Source organism: Ovis aries, chromosome 13 (genome assembly GCF_016772045.2).
Source record: "Ovis aries strain OAR_USU_Benz2616 breed Rambouillet chromosome 13, ARS-UI_Ramb_v3.0, whole genome shotgun sequence".
Taxonomy (NCBI): domain Eukaryota; kingdom Metazoa; phylum Chordata; class Mammalia; order Artiodactyla; family Bovidae; genus Ovis; species Ovis aries.
This window is the reverse complement of record NC_056066.1, coordinates 56,337,712-56,353,481: the sequence shown is the minus strand read 5'-3', so window position 1 is coordinate 56,353,481 and position 15,770 is coordinate 56,337,712. Positions and strand designations below refer to the sequence as shown.

At 37.2% G+C, this 15,770-nt stretch overlaps 1 protein-coding gene across 1 annotated transcript in view; it reads right to left on the bottom strand.

Annotated features, from left to right (window-relative positions):
- The window catches only part of SYCP2 (synaptonemal complex protein 2), a 74,007-nt gene that overhangs the window by 26,020 nt on the left and 32,217 nt on the right, over positions 1 to 15,770 (bottom strand). Inside the window, exons 15-23 of the mRNA XM_027976988.3 lie at positions 11,827 to 11,975; positions 10,339 to 10,413; positions 9,734 to 9,880; positions 7,159 to 7,258; positions 6,169 to 6,326; positions 4,388 to 4,457; positions 3,695 to 3,752; positions 2,363 to 2,496; positions 1,779 to 2,215 (exon numbers count right to left, since the gene is read on the bottom strand). Coding sequence (XP_027832789.3) covers positions 1,779 to 2,215; positions 2,363 to 2,496; positions 3,695 to 3,752; positions 4,388 to 4,457; positions 6,169 to 6,326; positions 7,159 to 7,258; positions 9,734 to 9,880; positions 10,339 to 10,413; positions 11,827 to 11,975 — 1,328 coding nt within the window. The remainder of the gene's footprint in view (positions 1 to 1,778; positions 2,216 to 2,362; positions 2,497 to 3,694; positions 3,753 to 4,387; positions 4,458 to 6,168; positions 6,327 to 7,158; positions 7,259 to 9,733; positions 9,881 to 10,338; positions 10,414 to 11,826; positions 11,976 to 15,770) is intronic.

Sequence of the window (15,770 nt, the reverse complement as noted above, 5' to 3'; positions counted from 1 at the left end):
AATGTGGCAAAAACAAACCTCCCCTAAAAGAGTGTATTAAGAACTTTTACATAATTGGAGTCAATGTAGGAAATCTGTACTACTGAACTATAGACGTTCTATTTCTCTGGGCTTATCCAGTGGAAGACAGGATCAGACAGATGACTATCTTGGAGGACAGTGGCAGAAACTCTAGCATAGTAATAAAGAGAGTGCAATATGAAGGAGTGAAAAGAACTTCTGAAAACAAGTTGATTTTTAAAAAAATCAGAGCACAGCTTAGAAAAGATGATCAAGTTTTGGTGCTTCCAGGAAAAAATAATGACTAAATCAGAAAAATTCTGTGGAGTGATTCTAAATTCCAATGAAAACAGTTTAAAATTGAAGGACAGATCAACACTCAGACAACAAAAACCTTACTTCCACTGTCTGAAGAAACTAAATAGCAGCTAAGACTAGGAAGAACAGCATACTGATAAGAAAAAAATAACCAAAAGGATTTGGTTAAAAAAGAAAGCAGCTAAAATAGAAAATGTGATTTGCAGGTTGAAAACAAAATAAAGAGTAGTCTGGTCAAGACAAATTAAATAATATCTAATTATATAAAACTTAAAAATTAGCTATTAAATATTTCACTTGTACACTAAAATGCTCCAATATATAAACATTTTACATTGACTCTAGAAATCTGGCTACCCAGGTATTAGTAATACTCTGGAAGATAAATGAAGGCATATAGATCCTGTATCTTTTAAGGCACAGTGAAGAAACGGATTGTATTATTGCCAGTGGAAATGTATTCACATTAGAAAATTTTCTTTAATCTGCATCTTGATAGCAATGACCAAAGAAAAGATTTATGGTAACCACAACAAAAAGGAAACTTTCAGTCTCAAAATATGGTGTATACTAGCTAAAACTGTTCTGGAGATGTTCTACAGACAATGAATCTGAAAAAAAGGAGGCTCCAATGAAGACGAACAACATGTTTCCTCCACCCCATTTACATCCTTTCTTGAAAAGCCTTGTCAAACTTAAAGGCAAAATCCAAGAAATGTTTCAGATGCTACTATGTGCAAAGCTGTGCTAGGCCATACAGGAAAACGAATGTTGAACAAAACATAGCCTCTATACTTTAGTAGCTTAAAATGGGGAAAAAAAACCACACAACCATTTACTGAAAAGAAAGATAAGCACATAAGAGAGCCACAGACAGTTCTATACCATATTCAAAAGAATCTGGGGGACAGAGTGGGGAGACCCAACAAGAGGAGACAAGGAACTGCAGGGCTCATACATGCTATACCTATTTACATGCCTGCTATGCACTAGTGGGCACACGAGTTCTATCATTATGGGACTGGGGAGAGGTCAGAAAAAGAGTTCAGGAGCACTCATTCTCAGAGTCTAACCTTGAATTAAAGAACAGGGTATTACTTTCTTGGCTACCAGTGGGGAGAGGGAAGAGGAGAAGGGTAAGATAAGGGGTATGGGATTAAGAGATGCAAACTACTAAGTATAAAATAGATGCGCAACAAGGGTAAATCACACAGCACAGAGAAACACAGCTGTTGTTTTATAATAACTTTAGAAGGAATATAAGCTATAAAAATATTGAATCGTTATATTACACACCTGAAACTAATATACTACTATATAAATCAACTACAGTTCAATTAAGAAAAGCACAGGGGAATTACAAACATTAAATTTGTAGCTATTAATCAAGCTTCTTTCACTTTATGTTATTAAGGATGCCTATTATAGGTATGCAGAAATAAAACACACTGAAAACTCACTGTGTTTTTTTGTTTCAGATTCCAGGAATTAAATTCAGACGTCAATCTTCTCCCTGATTTTCTATGACTTTTTGCATTTTTTTGAGGAGAAGGGCTTTGATCACAAGTATCAGTATTCATATCTTTTGACAACACGTATTTCTTCTTGTAGATCACAGATTCTTCAACTGTCTTATTTAGGAGAACTGATTTAAAAGTAGTTTCAGATTCAATACACCAATCACTCTGCTTGGTATTCTCAACACTTTTCTCCTCCGAGTGTGCAGAGTGACCTGGTTGTTGTCTGCTTCGGCGGCAGTCATCTGCTTCTGCTTTATCTGCTCTGTTATGCTGCATTATCTCCTTCCTATACTGCACCTTTCCTGCTTCCTCAGAATCATCATCAGATATTGAAGAGGATGACTTTTGTTTACTAAGTTTTTGGTTGATAACAATATCTAGTGGGAAAATGAGAAATTAATCCTTATTAAGTTTATAAATTGATCATATATAAAATTTATTAAAACCAAAATATTTGTTAAGACATTTCAAGAAATGAGTATTTCCTTGAATAACTATTTTATATACAGCGAAAACTGTTTCACCTTGATTAAATGTGTCTCTTGATGAAGTACTTGCTCTTTGGTTATTACACAGCTTAATATTTGTTACAGGTGTCCAACATGCCCATTTGGAGTGCATTTTATCTCCACAGGTATTGTCTAAAACATCAGGTAACCTGAAAAATAATTCATTTGCTCATTATAAAACCTTAGCCTATCACTCTGGTATAAGGTCTTGACTTTTTCTTAGTCAATGTTTACTGATAGAAATTTGTTAAAGTATAACAATTTTCAAAAGTCTTGATGAAAATTAAAACTATATAATTTATTAAAGAATATTATTTTTAAAATTCCATTATTGCTTCTATTTTGTGATCTACCTAAATACATCTCAGGTATCTGACATATATCTTCATGGGTATTTAAACTTGGTTAAATTTCTTCTTATTCATGCTTTATTATTTTAAAGCTTTTATTCATTTTAAGTCTCTCAATTGGAAGAGTTATATCAGTTGATACAGAAAAAACATAAAAGCTATTCACCACGGTACTATCATAATACTTGAAAGATGATTAGTTCTATAACCAATACTACATTCTAAGAACATAAAGGGCTTTTCCTTTAAATTTGTTTATCAGTTGCTAAGTCACGTCTGACTCTTTGCAACCCCATGGACTGCAGCATGCCAGTTTTCTCTGTCCTTCATCATCTCCCTGAGCTTGTTTAAACTCATGTCCATTGAGTTAGTGATGCCGTTCAACCATCTCATCCTCTGTTGCCCCATTCTCCTCTTCCCCTCAATCTTTCTCAGAATCAGGGTCTTTTCCAATGAGTTAGCTCTTCGTGTCAGATGGCCAAAGTATCGGAGCTTCAACTTCAGCATCAGTCCTTCCAAAGAATACTCAGGGTTGATTTTCTTTAGGATTGACTCATTTGATCTCCTTGCTGTCCAAGGGACTCTCTAGAGTCTTCTCCAGCACCAGTTTGAAAACATCAACTCTTCGGTGTGCAGCCTTCTTTATGGTCCAACTCTCACATCCACATGTGACTACTGGGAAAACCACAGCTTTGACTATATCGATCTTTGTGGGCAAAGTTATGTCTCTGCTTTTTAATATGCTGTCTAGGTCTGTCATAGCTATTCTTTCAAGGCACAAGCGTCTTTTAATTTCATGGCTGTAGTTACCATCTGCATTGATTTTGGAGCCCAAGAAAACAAAATCTGACAGTTTGCACATTTCCCCCATCTATTTCCCATGAAGTGATAGGCCATGGTCTTTTAAATCTGTTATATGATCTTTTAAATTTGTTACAGTCATCTAAATAGAGTAACATTATAGGCTAAATGACTAGATGGATATTCTCATACTTACACAGCTTTATCTATTCTTCCTGCTGCCTGTGAATCGAGAACAATTTCCTGGAGTTCACCTAAATGAAACAAAAATTATGGTATTATTTTTTCATCCAGTTGGTAGGGTTAAATGAAAGCTAGTGTAGATTTTGATCAAAGTTCATATATTGGGATGGAGAGATTGATTGATCTCATTTTCCCACTGCTGCTGCTGCTGCTAGGTCACTTCAGTCGTGGCCGACTCCGTGCGACCCCATAGATGGCAGCCCACCAGGCTCGCCCATCCCTGGGATTCTCCAGGCAAGAACACTGGAGTGGGTTGCCATTTCCTTCTCCAATGCAGGAAAGTGAAAAGTGAAAATGAAGTCGCTCAGTCCTGCCCGACCCTCAGCGACCCCATGGACTGCAGCCTATCAGGCTCCTCCGTCCATGGGATTTTCCAGGCAGGAGTACTGGAGTGGGGTGCCATTGCCTTCTCCCCATCTTCCCATTCCCAGACCCAAACTTCTTGGGAACAAAGGCTGTTATTATACTTCCCCATAATTTCTAAGTTCTCTGCATAGAGCTGAATGTATTCATTATAAATCTTTTTCAAATAAATGAAGCTCAGTGAAGTTAATGTATAGAAATATATATGTATGTATATATATATGTGTGTGTGTATATATATATATATATAAGAATGACAAAAATTGAACCAAAAAGTACTTACTAAAATTTTGGTTTGGGAATTCAGTGTCCTTATTTTCTGTCTTTTCTACAACTTTAGTAGTTTTGATAGGCTACAAACAGGAGAAATTTTAATATAAATTTGAATTAAGGCATTATATGAAAATGACTTTTAAGAGTATTAAAGTTTAAAACTTTAAAATTTTGCCTTATGATTAAAAGTTGGATAGTTCTGTTTCTTTCATAAAATTATGCCCATTCTAGAATACTCTTAGTCCTAAAACACAAGAAAGTACCTTTTATTGCAGATTAGGAGGCATTCTAGCCTATAAATTTTCTGATCTCAGCCATAGCTAGAAAAATAATGTAATTTTTCTGAGAATTTCTGGAACCTCCATGCCATGTCATCTATTGCTCTTGATCTCATAGGCTGCATCTATTCTGTCTTTTCTCAATATACATATGAACTGAAGTGTCAAATGATCTTGTAAAGTTTTGGCCACTGCACAGGTAACTTCTTGATGACAACAAGCTTCTTTCTTTCCACAGCCACATATACACAGTTGTTCAGACAAAATAAAAATATGCCATCACTATCAGAAAAATATACTCCCTAGCTAAGATATTCTGCCTCATCCTATCTTCTCTAATCTAGCCAGTGGTTCTCCACACTGGGAGAGGAGCAGTATGAAAGTGTACAAGTGCACAGGGTATGTTCTACCCTTATCTTTCCCCCACATAACCATTACATTTTTTTTTACATCCACCATCTTTTTTTTCAACTGTAATATCAAGAATGCTAAACTTTACTTGAGGAAATTATACTTATTACTGAACTAATGCCATGGTAAGATTTATAGTCTTTAATGTGAACTGGGCCCTCAACACTGCCTACCACTTGTACTTATTCTTAGCCCTCTCCACTATCCCTCAGTGCTTATTCCAAATCTTCATGTGTCCCTGAGCCCTCTGCATCAAGAGAAGCTCAACATCCTCACCCTTCAGAGAAAACAAAAACTTTTGAGCTGTTCATCTATAAACTTATCTGTATCTCTTGATTACCTATTTCTCCAAGATACAACTTGCTCTTATCCATTCCCTGCTCTGTCCCATTTCTTCAACTACCTGGAAAGAATGTGCTCCTTGATATCCATCTGACTAATAACCTTTACTGACTCCAAAAATCAATTCACTCTCCATCTCCTAAAAGAACATCTCCTGATCTTTATCCTCCTCTCCAGCTCTGGGATTAGAGAGTTGTCTGCCCTCTGTGCTGTGCTAAGTCACTTTAGTCATGTCCAACTGTTTGTGACCCCATGGACTATAGCCTACCAGGCTCCTCTGTCCTTGAGATTCTTCAGGCAAGGATACTGGAGTGGGTTATCATGCCCTTCTCCAGGGGATCTTCCCAACCCAGGGATTGAACCCAGTCTCCTGCATTGCAGGTGGATTCTTTACCACTAATGCCACCTGGGAAGCCCATCTGCCTCTCCATTAGGCTTTTACTGCATCCTGTATGTATATCTGAGAACACATACAACAGAATACAAGAATGACGGCAAGTTCATTTCTCTTACTGAACATATAAACCAAGAGTTGAATAAGTATTTCTAAATTTTATTGTTAGCACAGTGAGTGATAAGACCTTACTTTTAAGGACAAAAAATGACATGTAAAAAAAATTTTAAAGCAATACTTTTTAAAAAAGTAAGACACTCACTGCTTAAGTAAGACCCAGTTTGCAAAAGAAGTTAGTTCAACAGTATTTCTACAATAATGTGATTAAAAACTTAATATTTAAAAATGCTTTCAAAGTAAAGTTACTTTGTCTATATTATCTCTTCTCTTTTTTTCTTCAGATGGTCTAGATTTAAGTGATACAGCATAATCCACTCCTTGTTCCGATGTTTTCGAAACACCAGGTTTTTCTGTAGAACTCGTCATTTGCAGTGGTGGTTTAATTCTTCTTTTTCGTGGTGTTGCTAGAATGGAGGACAAAAGTCTTTTATTTGTCGGATTTTAAAACTGTACGTTGCTATCACTGAGATACTTTTTGCTGAAGAAAGTTAAAAAGGGGGGTCTTCTAGGATGGGTCCCAGGTTTCTGATGTAGATGAGTAACTCAATATGGATTCCATTTACCAAGGTAAGAAATGGAGAGAAATTGGCAGGGAGGGTGGAAAGATGAATTTATTTTGTACTTGTTAAGTCTGAGAAGTGTGTGAAACATTAATTTCCCACTAGGCAAGCAGATTTTGGGAATAGAAGGTCACTATTAAATTGTCATAAAGATTAAATAATGCTGTGTTTACAGCAACTAGTATATAGCATTATTTTTGAACTTTTATTTAGCTCTTAGTATGTACCAGGCACAGTCTAAATGTTGCACAATACTTGTTTAACGAATAATTATTTAATTCTTCAAAAAATTTAATGAGGTTAGACACTTTGGTCCCATTTCATAGAAAGGAAACTGGTTCTAAACTTACCTATGGAGTACACACCTGGAAGTGGGGAAACAAGCCCAAGCAGCCTTATTAACATTTTATCCACTATGTTATGCTGAGTCCTGCTTAAATTATAATAAGCTCTTAATACCAGATATTAATATTTTGAAAAATATTTATATAGATACCCATTAAATCTTTCACACATTTGATATTTTTTGACAGAAGACATCTGTGGTTCATATTCTATCAATTTTTCTATCACAAAATTATCCTCTAGGTAAATTAGGTCCAGAATATTCCTAAATTTTTAAAATGCCTGCTTTAAATAATACTTCTTAGAAATCTTTTAAGATTATAAAACTTACATGTATTGACTAAAAGTATTGGACTTCTCACAGTGTATCTATCTGCACCAGGAACAATCATTGATGCTTCAGACATTTTTCTTTTGCTAGGAGTAATTATCTTAAACCATGAGGAAAAAACCACAGTAAATACATATTCTCTCTTGAAATTAAATATCTTACAATTTTATTCATAACATTTTACCTTGACTACACACAAAAGATGTATTTTATAAATAATATGATATTCAAATATTTCTGCATTTAGTCTGATTTGAAGGATTTTATCCTAGTATTAATAGTCAAAATGAGGATATTGTTTTAAAGAATATCCAGACTTAAATACAGGAACTTTATATGTTTTTGCTAAAAATATTTTACTGATACTCAGTGTACCTAGTTAACCACTGGCTCACAGTCTCCTATTCTATTTTGTAAGGACAATGTTTGGAATACACATTTAGGTAAACTTGTTTGTGAAAGCTTTCACAATGTTAAACATTCTTCAAAATTCTGTGAAGACTAAACTGACTTTAGAGTAAAAAGCAGCTAAAAAAACAGGAGTAAAAAAAAAATAAAATGGGAATTCAGAGTTTCAGAGGCACACAAGCTGCTGCTGCTGCTAAGTCGCTTCAATCGTGTCCGACTCTGTGCAACCCCATAGACGGCAGCCCATGAAGCTCCCCGATCCCTGGGATTCTCCAGGCAAGAACATTGGAGTGGGTTGCCATTTCCTTCTCCAATGCATGAAAGTGAAAAATGAAAGTGAAGTTGCTCAGTTGTGTCTGACTCTTAGCGACACCATGGACTGCAGCCCACCAGGCTCCTCCATCCATGCGATTTTCCAGGCAAGAGTGCTGGAGTCGGATGCCATTGCCTTTTCCGGACACACAAACTAGTGTTCAAAAAGGTTTGCATTTTCTAACTTTAGCCTAGAATGACTGATAAGAACAACTGAAGTAGATAAGCAGAGGTGGGACTACCAGGGATTGGCATTCCAGAGGATGCCATACAAAGGAGTACTGAAGACAAACTGGAAAGAAGCAGAAGACAGTTATTTTTAAAAAGGCACAGGAAAAAATACTGATGGAATTTTGAGTAGGTATGTATATGGGGCATGGAGGAATGGTTTGGAAGGCTAGGAGAAAAGTGAATGTTAAGATTAACCAGAAAATAAGCTACCAAACCAGCAGATTTGTCTTAAAGAAATTACAGTTCCTAGTGTTATATATAATGAATGGGATCCCAAAAGTTACTTATTTATATAAATGCTTCAAAAGGCTAATCCTTATTGAAAACATAGCAGGTATTTAACAACAGTGCAATGTTTTTCAAACTTTAGTGTGCTTAAGATCTTTTCCAGACTTTGTGTTATGATTCAATAGGTTTAAGGTGGAGAGTCTAAGAATCCGTATTTTTAATAAGTACTCAAGTTATGATTCTGATAAAGACCTCAAAAAAGGCTTTATAATCTAATCACCTGACGGAACTATAGTTGACAAAATGGTATTTTTAATTTAATGAAGGACACAGACAAAAGGGATAAATAGTGAGTAACAATGTATGGAGGAGCCTGTGAGAGTTACAGGCAAGATGAGAGATTAGTAAAAACAATTAATCAGTAAAAGCTCCATCAAGAAAGTAAAAATGAACAAAGATTTACAAGTTTCAGTACACTTTAGACAAGAAGAGCTGAAAACAGCACGAATGAAGGTACAGAGGCAAGAATGAGTGTGACAAAAAAGACAGAGTAAAGCAACTGACCATACTAAAGTGGAGGGTATTTTCAAAGAGGAAAATTAAATTACAGAAGGTCAAATTAAGTCAAAATTTAGATATAATGGGATAAACACAGAGATCACAAGGCTTTCTGAGCAGAATAATGCTACTAGGATATTGGTATGAGAAAAATCAGTTGTATACCTCATAGGGCAGCTCACAGGATGGACCAATAATGTCAAAGACACCACTAGGTACACTAAAATGAGTAACAGTGAAGAGAAAGAGGAGGAAACCATGTGAGAAATATTATAAAAGAATATTCACTAGCACCTTGGTTCTAGGTATAGGGTGAGAGGAGGCTGGAATCAAGGACATCATCAGAAAAATTAATAGCAATATTACTGAAGCATGGAAGCAGATGCAAATTTGAGGCAAAAGATAGAGTTTGAGGTTAGACTTCAGTTCCCTGAAGTCTGAGAAATGGTTCTATCAAACGTGGCCTAGAGATCCTTTATGGAGGAGGAAAAAGAACCTAATATTTTGCTTTTTCCTCATGCAAATAAATTGAACATTATAAATTTGTATTCTAGATTAAAGCCAAGTGCAAAGATAGGACAGAAAGGATAAATGAAAAAAGTAATGCTTTCCTATATAACTCTAATTTGAAACTTACATGGATATAGTATATTCTGTCCTAAATCCCTAACCCTTTCATATAAACACCATGTGCTGAAACACTATCTTTTGTTTGTATTTGTAAAAGGCAGGGGAAATATTCTAAAATGTTACTGACATTTGAATTCTAGATACATTTTTCTATAACAATGATTTGCCTATGCTGCTTTATAAATAATGGTTTTGACACCATATGTACCTCAGGCTGGCTATTTTTTCTATCCCCTTGATTACTGTTTTTGATATATTTTGGAGGTTTAGTAAATTCTTCTTGGAGGTTAGCTTTTTCTTTCCAACTAATATGTTCTTCTTCAACTGGTGAAATTTGACTTTCTGGGACTAGAATCTGTTGGAAAATAAGGAAAAATTGTTTAAAAGTGCAAACCATAGGAAGTCCTCAAAAATGACTAGATGTCTTCATAAAGCACTCATTCATCTCACACTCATAAAGGTTAGTTCTTTTTGTCTTATATCTATGTACTATTACAATTTTCAATCCTACAAAGTGACCCAACAAAAAGCATCCACTTTTTCAAATGTTAACAGACATAAAAGAGGCTTTGGCATTAGTGGCAGAACATATATTTCTGATTTTTAAAGTTACCAAGACTGGTATTAATGAGTAACAATCTACCTTCTGTACTGAAATAAATTATTATTAATAACATGTTTACAAAGTCACATATACCTTGTTGGGGCACTGAGAGAATTTATTTATTCTCCAAGACAAACTTATAACTGTGCTATTATTATTTAGGGTTAAACTTAGACCAGTGATAGAAATCAAGTAAGTGAGACACATACCTGTGATCCACTTGCATCAAAAAGAATATGCACAGATGTTTTGGCAACAGATATACCTTGTTTTCTGGTAAATTCCTAAAATTAAATTAATTCAATGGGGTGTCATTTTCTCCCAGTTCTTTCCATTTTTAATGCAATATTTCCTATATCTGTGTCTTTCCAAATCACCAAATGATCTTAAATCAATTTTAAATACATATAAATACTCTTCTCAGGACACTTCAAGACTCCCTAACTATAGTCTTAGCCTACAATTTTGGTAAAGGTTCCTCACAAGCATATTATCTGCTATTTTTCACCATAAATCTTTTCCATGTTATAGACTGAATGTGTTTCCTCACAACTCACACATTGAAACCTAGTCCCCAAGAATGGATTTGGAGGGCAGGCCTTTGGGTCATGCTTAGGTCATAAGGGCAGAACCTTTATGAATGGATTACTGCCCTTATAAAAGAGACCTCAGAGAACTCCCTCACCATGTAAGGACACAGTGAAAAGACTGCCATTCATAAACTAGAAAATGGACTCTCCCCATACACTGAATCTGCTGGCACCCCGATCTGACTTCTGGCCTCCAGAACTATGAGAAATAAATGTATTTAACACACCAAACCACAGTATTTTTGTTACAGTAGCCTGAACAATGGAGAAGGCAATGGCACCCCACTCCAGTACTCTTGCCTCGAAAATCCCATGGACGGAGGAGCCTAGTAGGGTGCAGTCCATGGGGTCACAAAGAGTCGGACATGACTGAGTGACTTCACTTTCACTTTTCATTTTCATGCATTGGAGAAGGAAATGGCAACCCACTCCAGTGTTCTTGCCTGGAGAACCCCAGGGACCGGGGAGCCTCACGGGTTGCCGTCTATGGGGTCGCACAGAGTCGGACACGACTGAAGCGACTTAGCAGCAGCCTGAACAAACTAAGACAGGCATCACCCAAACTTGTCAACTGAACATATCCCTAAATATAACATGAACTGTTATCTTGAATCCTAAATAAATCCGACTCATTATGTTTTCCATAATCCTGGAAAACATCTTATCCAAATTTCATTAATTTCAAAGGCCATTTCAAGGTCCAACTCCATAGCCTTTCCTTCAGATCTGACTCTTAATGAGCATTCTCTTTCTTCAAATTCTATGCATCATTTTCTATACGCCACTTACTTCTTCTGAGACATATTCTGTAATTCTCACAATGTTTAGTATCTTAAAAACAGCACTTTGTCTCATTTCATTTTTTAAACACCTGGCAGGAATTCATCATTAAATGTTTTGAGTAGCTGCTGCTAATTTTGTCACCTGAGATTCATTCTAATAGATATCTGAAAGGGTATGGCTGATAATATGATGGTTATTCCACAACACAAATTTAAAGAACTAAAAATCTATATGTTATTTAAGAACTGAAGAGAAAAAGAAAATCACTGAAACTTACAGTCCCAAGTTCCCAGAATTATGAAAATATTTAAAAGTTTAACTTACCTTATATTTATTTCCACCAAAAATTTTTTGTGCCACATTAGTGATTTCTAATGATGCATCAAAATACAAAAGCAATTCTTTCCCTTCTCTTTTACTAATGTTTACTGTATTTTTCAGAATTACAGTCAGTAGCTTCTTTGATTCTCTCACTGTACACAAATAAATCACACTGATTAGTTTATATTCATTTCTATGATACCACTCTATAGGTATATTATAAATAAGAAAAGCATGCAGCATATCAATTAAAATGAACTGAAACAAAATTAACTTTTAGGATTTAACAGTATTGAGTCAATTCTGGTACTACTTATGGAAACAAAAATTGTCCACGAGTCTTTTATATATTCCTGTAAATTGAACAAAGGGTCTAACAACACCCTGTGGAGCTGCTACTTCACCATTCCCCTAGTCTGCAACTATAGATATTCTTTTCCTCTAGAACCATTGCTTTCATTCCAATCCCAAAGAAGGGCAATGCCAAAGAATGTTCAAACTACCACACAATTGCACTCATTTCACATGCTAGCAAGGTAATGCTCAAAATCCTGCAAACTAGGTTTCAACAATACATGAACCGAGAACTTTCAGATGTCCAGCTGGATTTAGAAAAGGCAGAGGAACCAGAGATCAAATTGCCAACATCCTCTGGATCATAGGAAAAGCAAGAGAATTCCAGAAAAACATTTACTTCTGCTTCATTGACTATGCTATAACCTTTGACTGTGTGGATCACAACAAACTGTCGAAAATTCTTAAAGAGATGGGAATATCAGACCACCTTTATCTGCTTCCTGAGAAATCTGTATGCAGGTCAAGAACCAACAGTTAGAACCAGACATGGAACTGACTGGTTCCAAATAGGAAAAGGAGTATGTCAAGGCTGTATATTGTCACTCTGCTTATTTAACTTACATGCAGAGTATTATTATGCGAAATGCTGGGCTGGATGAAGCACAAGCTGGAATCAAGATTGCTGGGAGAAATACCAATAACCTCAGATATGCAGATGACAGAACCCTTATGACAGAAAGTGAAAAGGAGCTACAGAAAGAGCCTTTTGAGTAAGGTGAAAGCAGAGTGAAAAAGCTGGCTTAAAACTCATTCAAAAAACTAAGATCATGGCATCCAATCCCATCACTTCATGATAAACAGATGGGGAAACAACGGCAACAGTGACAGACTATTTTCTTGGGCTCCAAAATCACTGCTGACAGTGACTGCAGCCATGAAATTAAAAGATGCTTGCTCCTTGGGAAAAAACAAAACAAAACAAAAAAAAAAACAAAAAACCATGACCAGCCTAGACAGCATATTAAAAAGCAGAGACATCAGTTTGCCGACAAAGGTTTGTACAGTCAAAGCTATGGTTTTTCCAGTAGTCATGTATGGATGTGAGAGTTGGCCTATTAAGAAAGCTGAGTGCCAAAGAATTGATGCTTTTGAACTGTGGTGTTGGAGAAGACTCTTGAGAGTCCCTTGGACTGCAAGGAGATCCAACCAGTCAATCCTAAAGGAAATCAACCCTGAATATTCTTTGGAAGGACCGATGCTGAAGCTCCAATACCTTGGCCACCTGATGTAAAGAGCTAATTCATTGGCAAAGACCCTGATGCTGGGAAAGACTGAAGGCAGGAGAAGGGGGTGACAGAAGATGAGATGGTTGGATACCATCACCGACTCAATGGACATGTCTTTGAGTAAGCTGTGGGAGATGGTGAAGTACAGGGAAGCTTGGTGTGCTGCAGTCCATGGGGTCGCAAAAAGTCAGATGTGACTGAGCAACTGAACTGAACTGAACTGACTGCTTGATATCCAGAATCCATCTGTGCCAGTTATGTAGAAACTCAGATCATGCTTGTTCCATACAGGTAGACAACATCACCACTTTATTACAAATGACAGTAAAAGATACAAATGAATAGTCAGATGACAGAGAGAGTGCAAGGTCTTCAAGAGTTCTGAGCACAAGCCATACTTTCCTTGTATGTGTGCCACAAAGGGTTAGTTTAAGGATTGAAGCATGTATGTTGGTGTTTTGGTGCAATAGTCATGTCCGACTCTCTTGCAACCCTATGGATGGTAGCCCACCAGGCTCCTCTGTCCATGGGGTTTCTTAGGCAAGAGGACTAGCATGAGTTGCCATTTCCTTTTCCAGGGGATCTTCCTGACATAGGGATTGAACCCGTGTCTCCTGCATTGGCAGGTGGATTCTTCACTGAGCCACCAGGGAAGGAGGAAACATCAGTCAGTTCAGTTCAGTTCAGTAGCTCAGTCGTGTCCGACTCTGCGACCCCATGAATCACAGCACACCAGGCCTCCATGTCCATCACCAACTCCCGGAGTTCACTCATGTCTATAGAGTCAGTGAGGCCATTCAGCCATCTCATCCTCGGTCGTCCCCTTCTCCTCCTGCCCCCAATCCCTCCCAGCATCAGAGTCTTTTCCAATGAGTCAACTCTTCCCATGAGGTGGCCAAAGTACTGGAGTTTCAGCTTCAGCATCATTCCCTCCAAAGAAATCTCAGGGCTGATCTCCTTCAGAATGGACTGGTTGGATCTCCTTGCAGTCCAAGGGACTCTCAAGAGTCTTCTCCAACTCCACAGTTCAAAAGCATCAATTCTTCGGCACTCAGCTTTCTTCACAGTCCAGGTCTCACATCCATACATGACCACTGGAAAAACCATAGCCTTGACTAGACGGACCTTTGTTGGCAAAGTAATGTCTCTGCTTTTCAATATGCTATCTAAGTTGGTCATAACTTTCCCTCCAAGGAGTAAGCATCTTTTAATTTCATAGCTGCAATCACCATCTGCAGCGATTTTGGAGACCAAAAAAATAAAGTCTGACACTGTTTCCATTGCTTCCCCATCTATTTCCCATGAAGTGATGGGACCAGATGCTGTGATCTTCGTTTTCTGAATGTTGAGCTTTAAGACAACTCTTTCACTCGCCTCTTTCACTTTTATCTTTTTAGTTCCTCTTCACTTTCTGCCATAAGGGTGGTATCATCTGCATATCTGAGGTTATTGATATTTCTGCTGGCAATCTTGATTCCAGCTGTGCTTCTTCCAGCCCAGCATTTCTCATGATGTATAGAAGTTAAATAAGCAGGGTGACAATATACAGCCTTGACGTACTCCTTTTCCTATTTGGAACCAGTCTGTTGTTCCATGTCCAGTTCTAACTGTTGCTTCCTGACCTGCATATAGGTTTCTCAAGAGGCAGGTCAGGTGGTCTGGTATTCCCATCTCTTTCAGAATTTTCCAGAGTTTATTGTGATCCACACAGTCAAAGGCTTTGGCATAGTCAATAAAGCAGAAATAGATGTATGGACAATGCTCCTCCATCCATGAGATTTTCCAGGCAAGAGTACTGGAGTGGGTTGCCATTTCCTTTCTCCAGAGGAGCTTCCCAACCCAGGGATCGAACCTGGGTCTCCCACATTGAAGGCAGATGCTTTACCATCTGAGGAAACATGGACAAAAGCAAAAATGATAAGTCAGTGAGTCGTGTCCCACTCTTCGCGACCCCATGGACTGTAGCTTACCAGGCTCCTCTGTCCATGGAATTCTCTAGGCCAGAATATTGGAATGGGTAGCCATTCCCTTCTCCAGGGGATCTTGCTGACCCAAGGATTGAACCCAGGTTTCCTGGATTGCAGATAGATTTTTTTACTGTCTGAGCTACCAGGTAAGTCCGTGGAAGTGCATATAATGATATTAATAAGAGTTAATTGTCATCTTGACATCTGAAATTTCAGTGGAAATGTTGGTGGAGTGGGATGTAAAACAGGATGTAGAAAAAAACAGAAATGAAAAGCAAGAGAAGGGAAGATTTAGTAAAAACTATATTCTCAAAATTGGCTATGAATGGAAAAGTAATGAGACAGAAGACGACACAGGATTCAAGTAGACTTTTTTTTAAAATACAAATTTATTTAT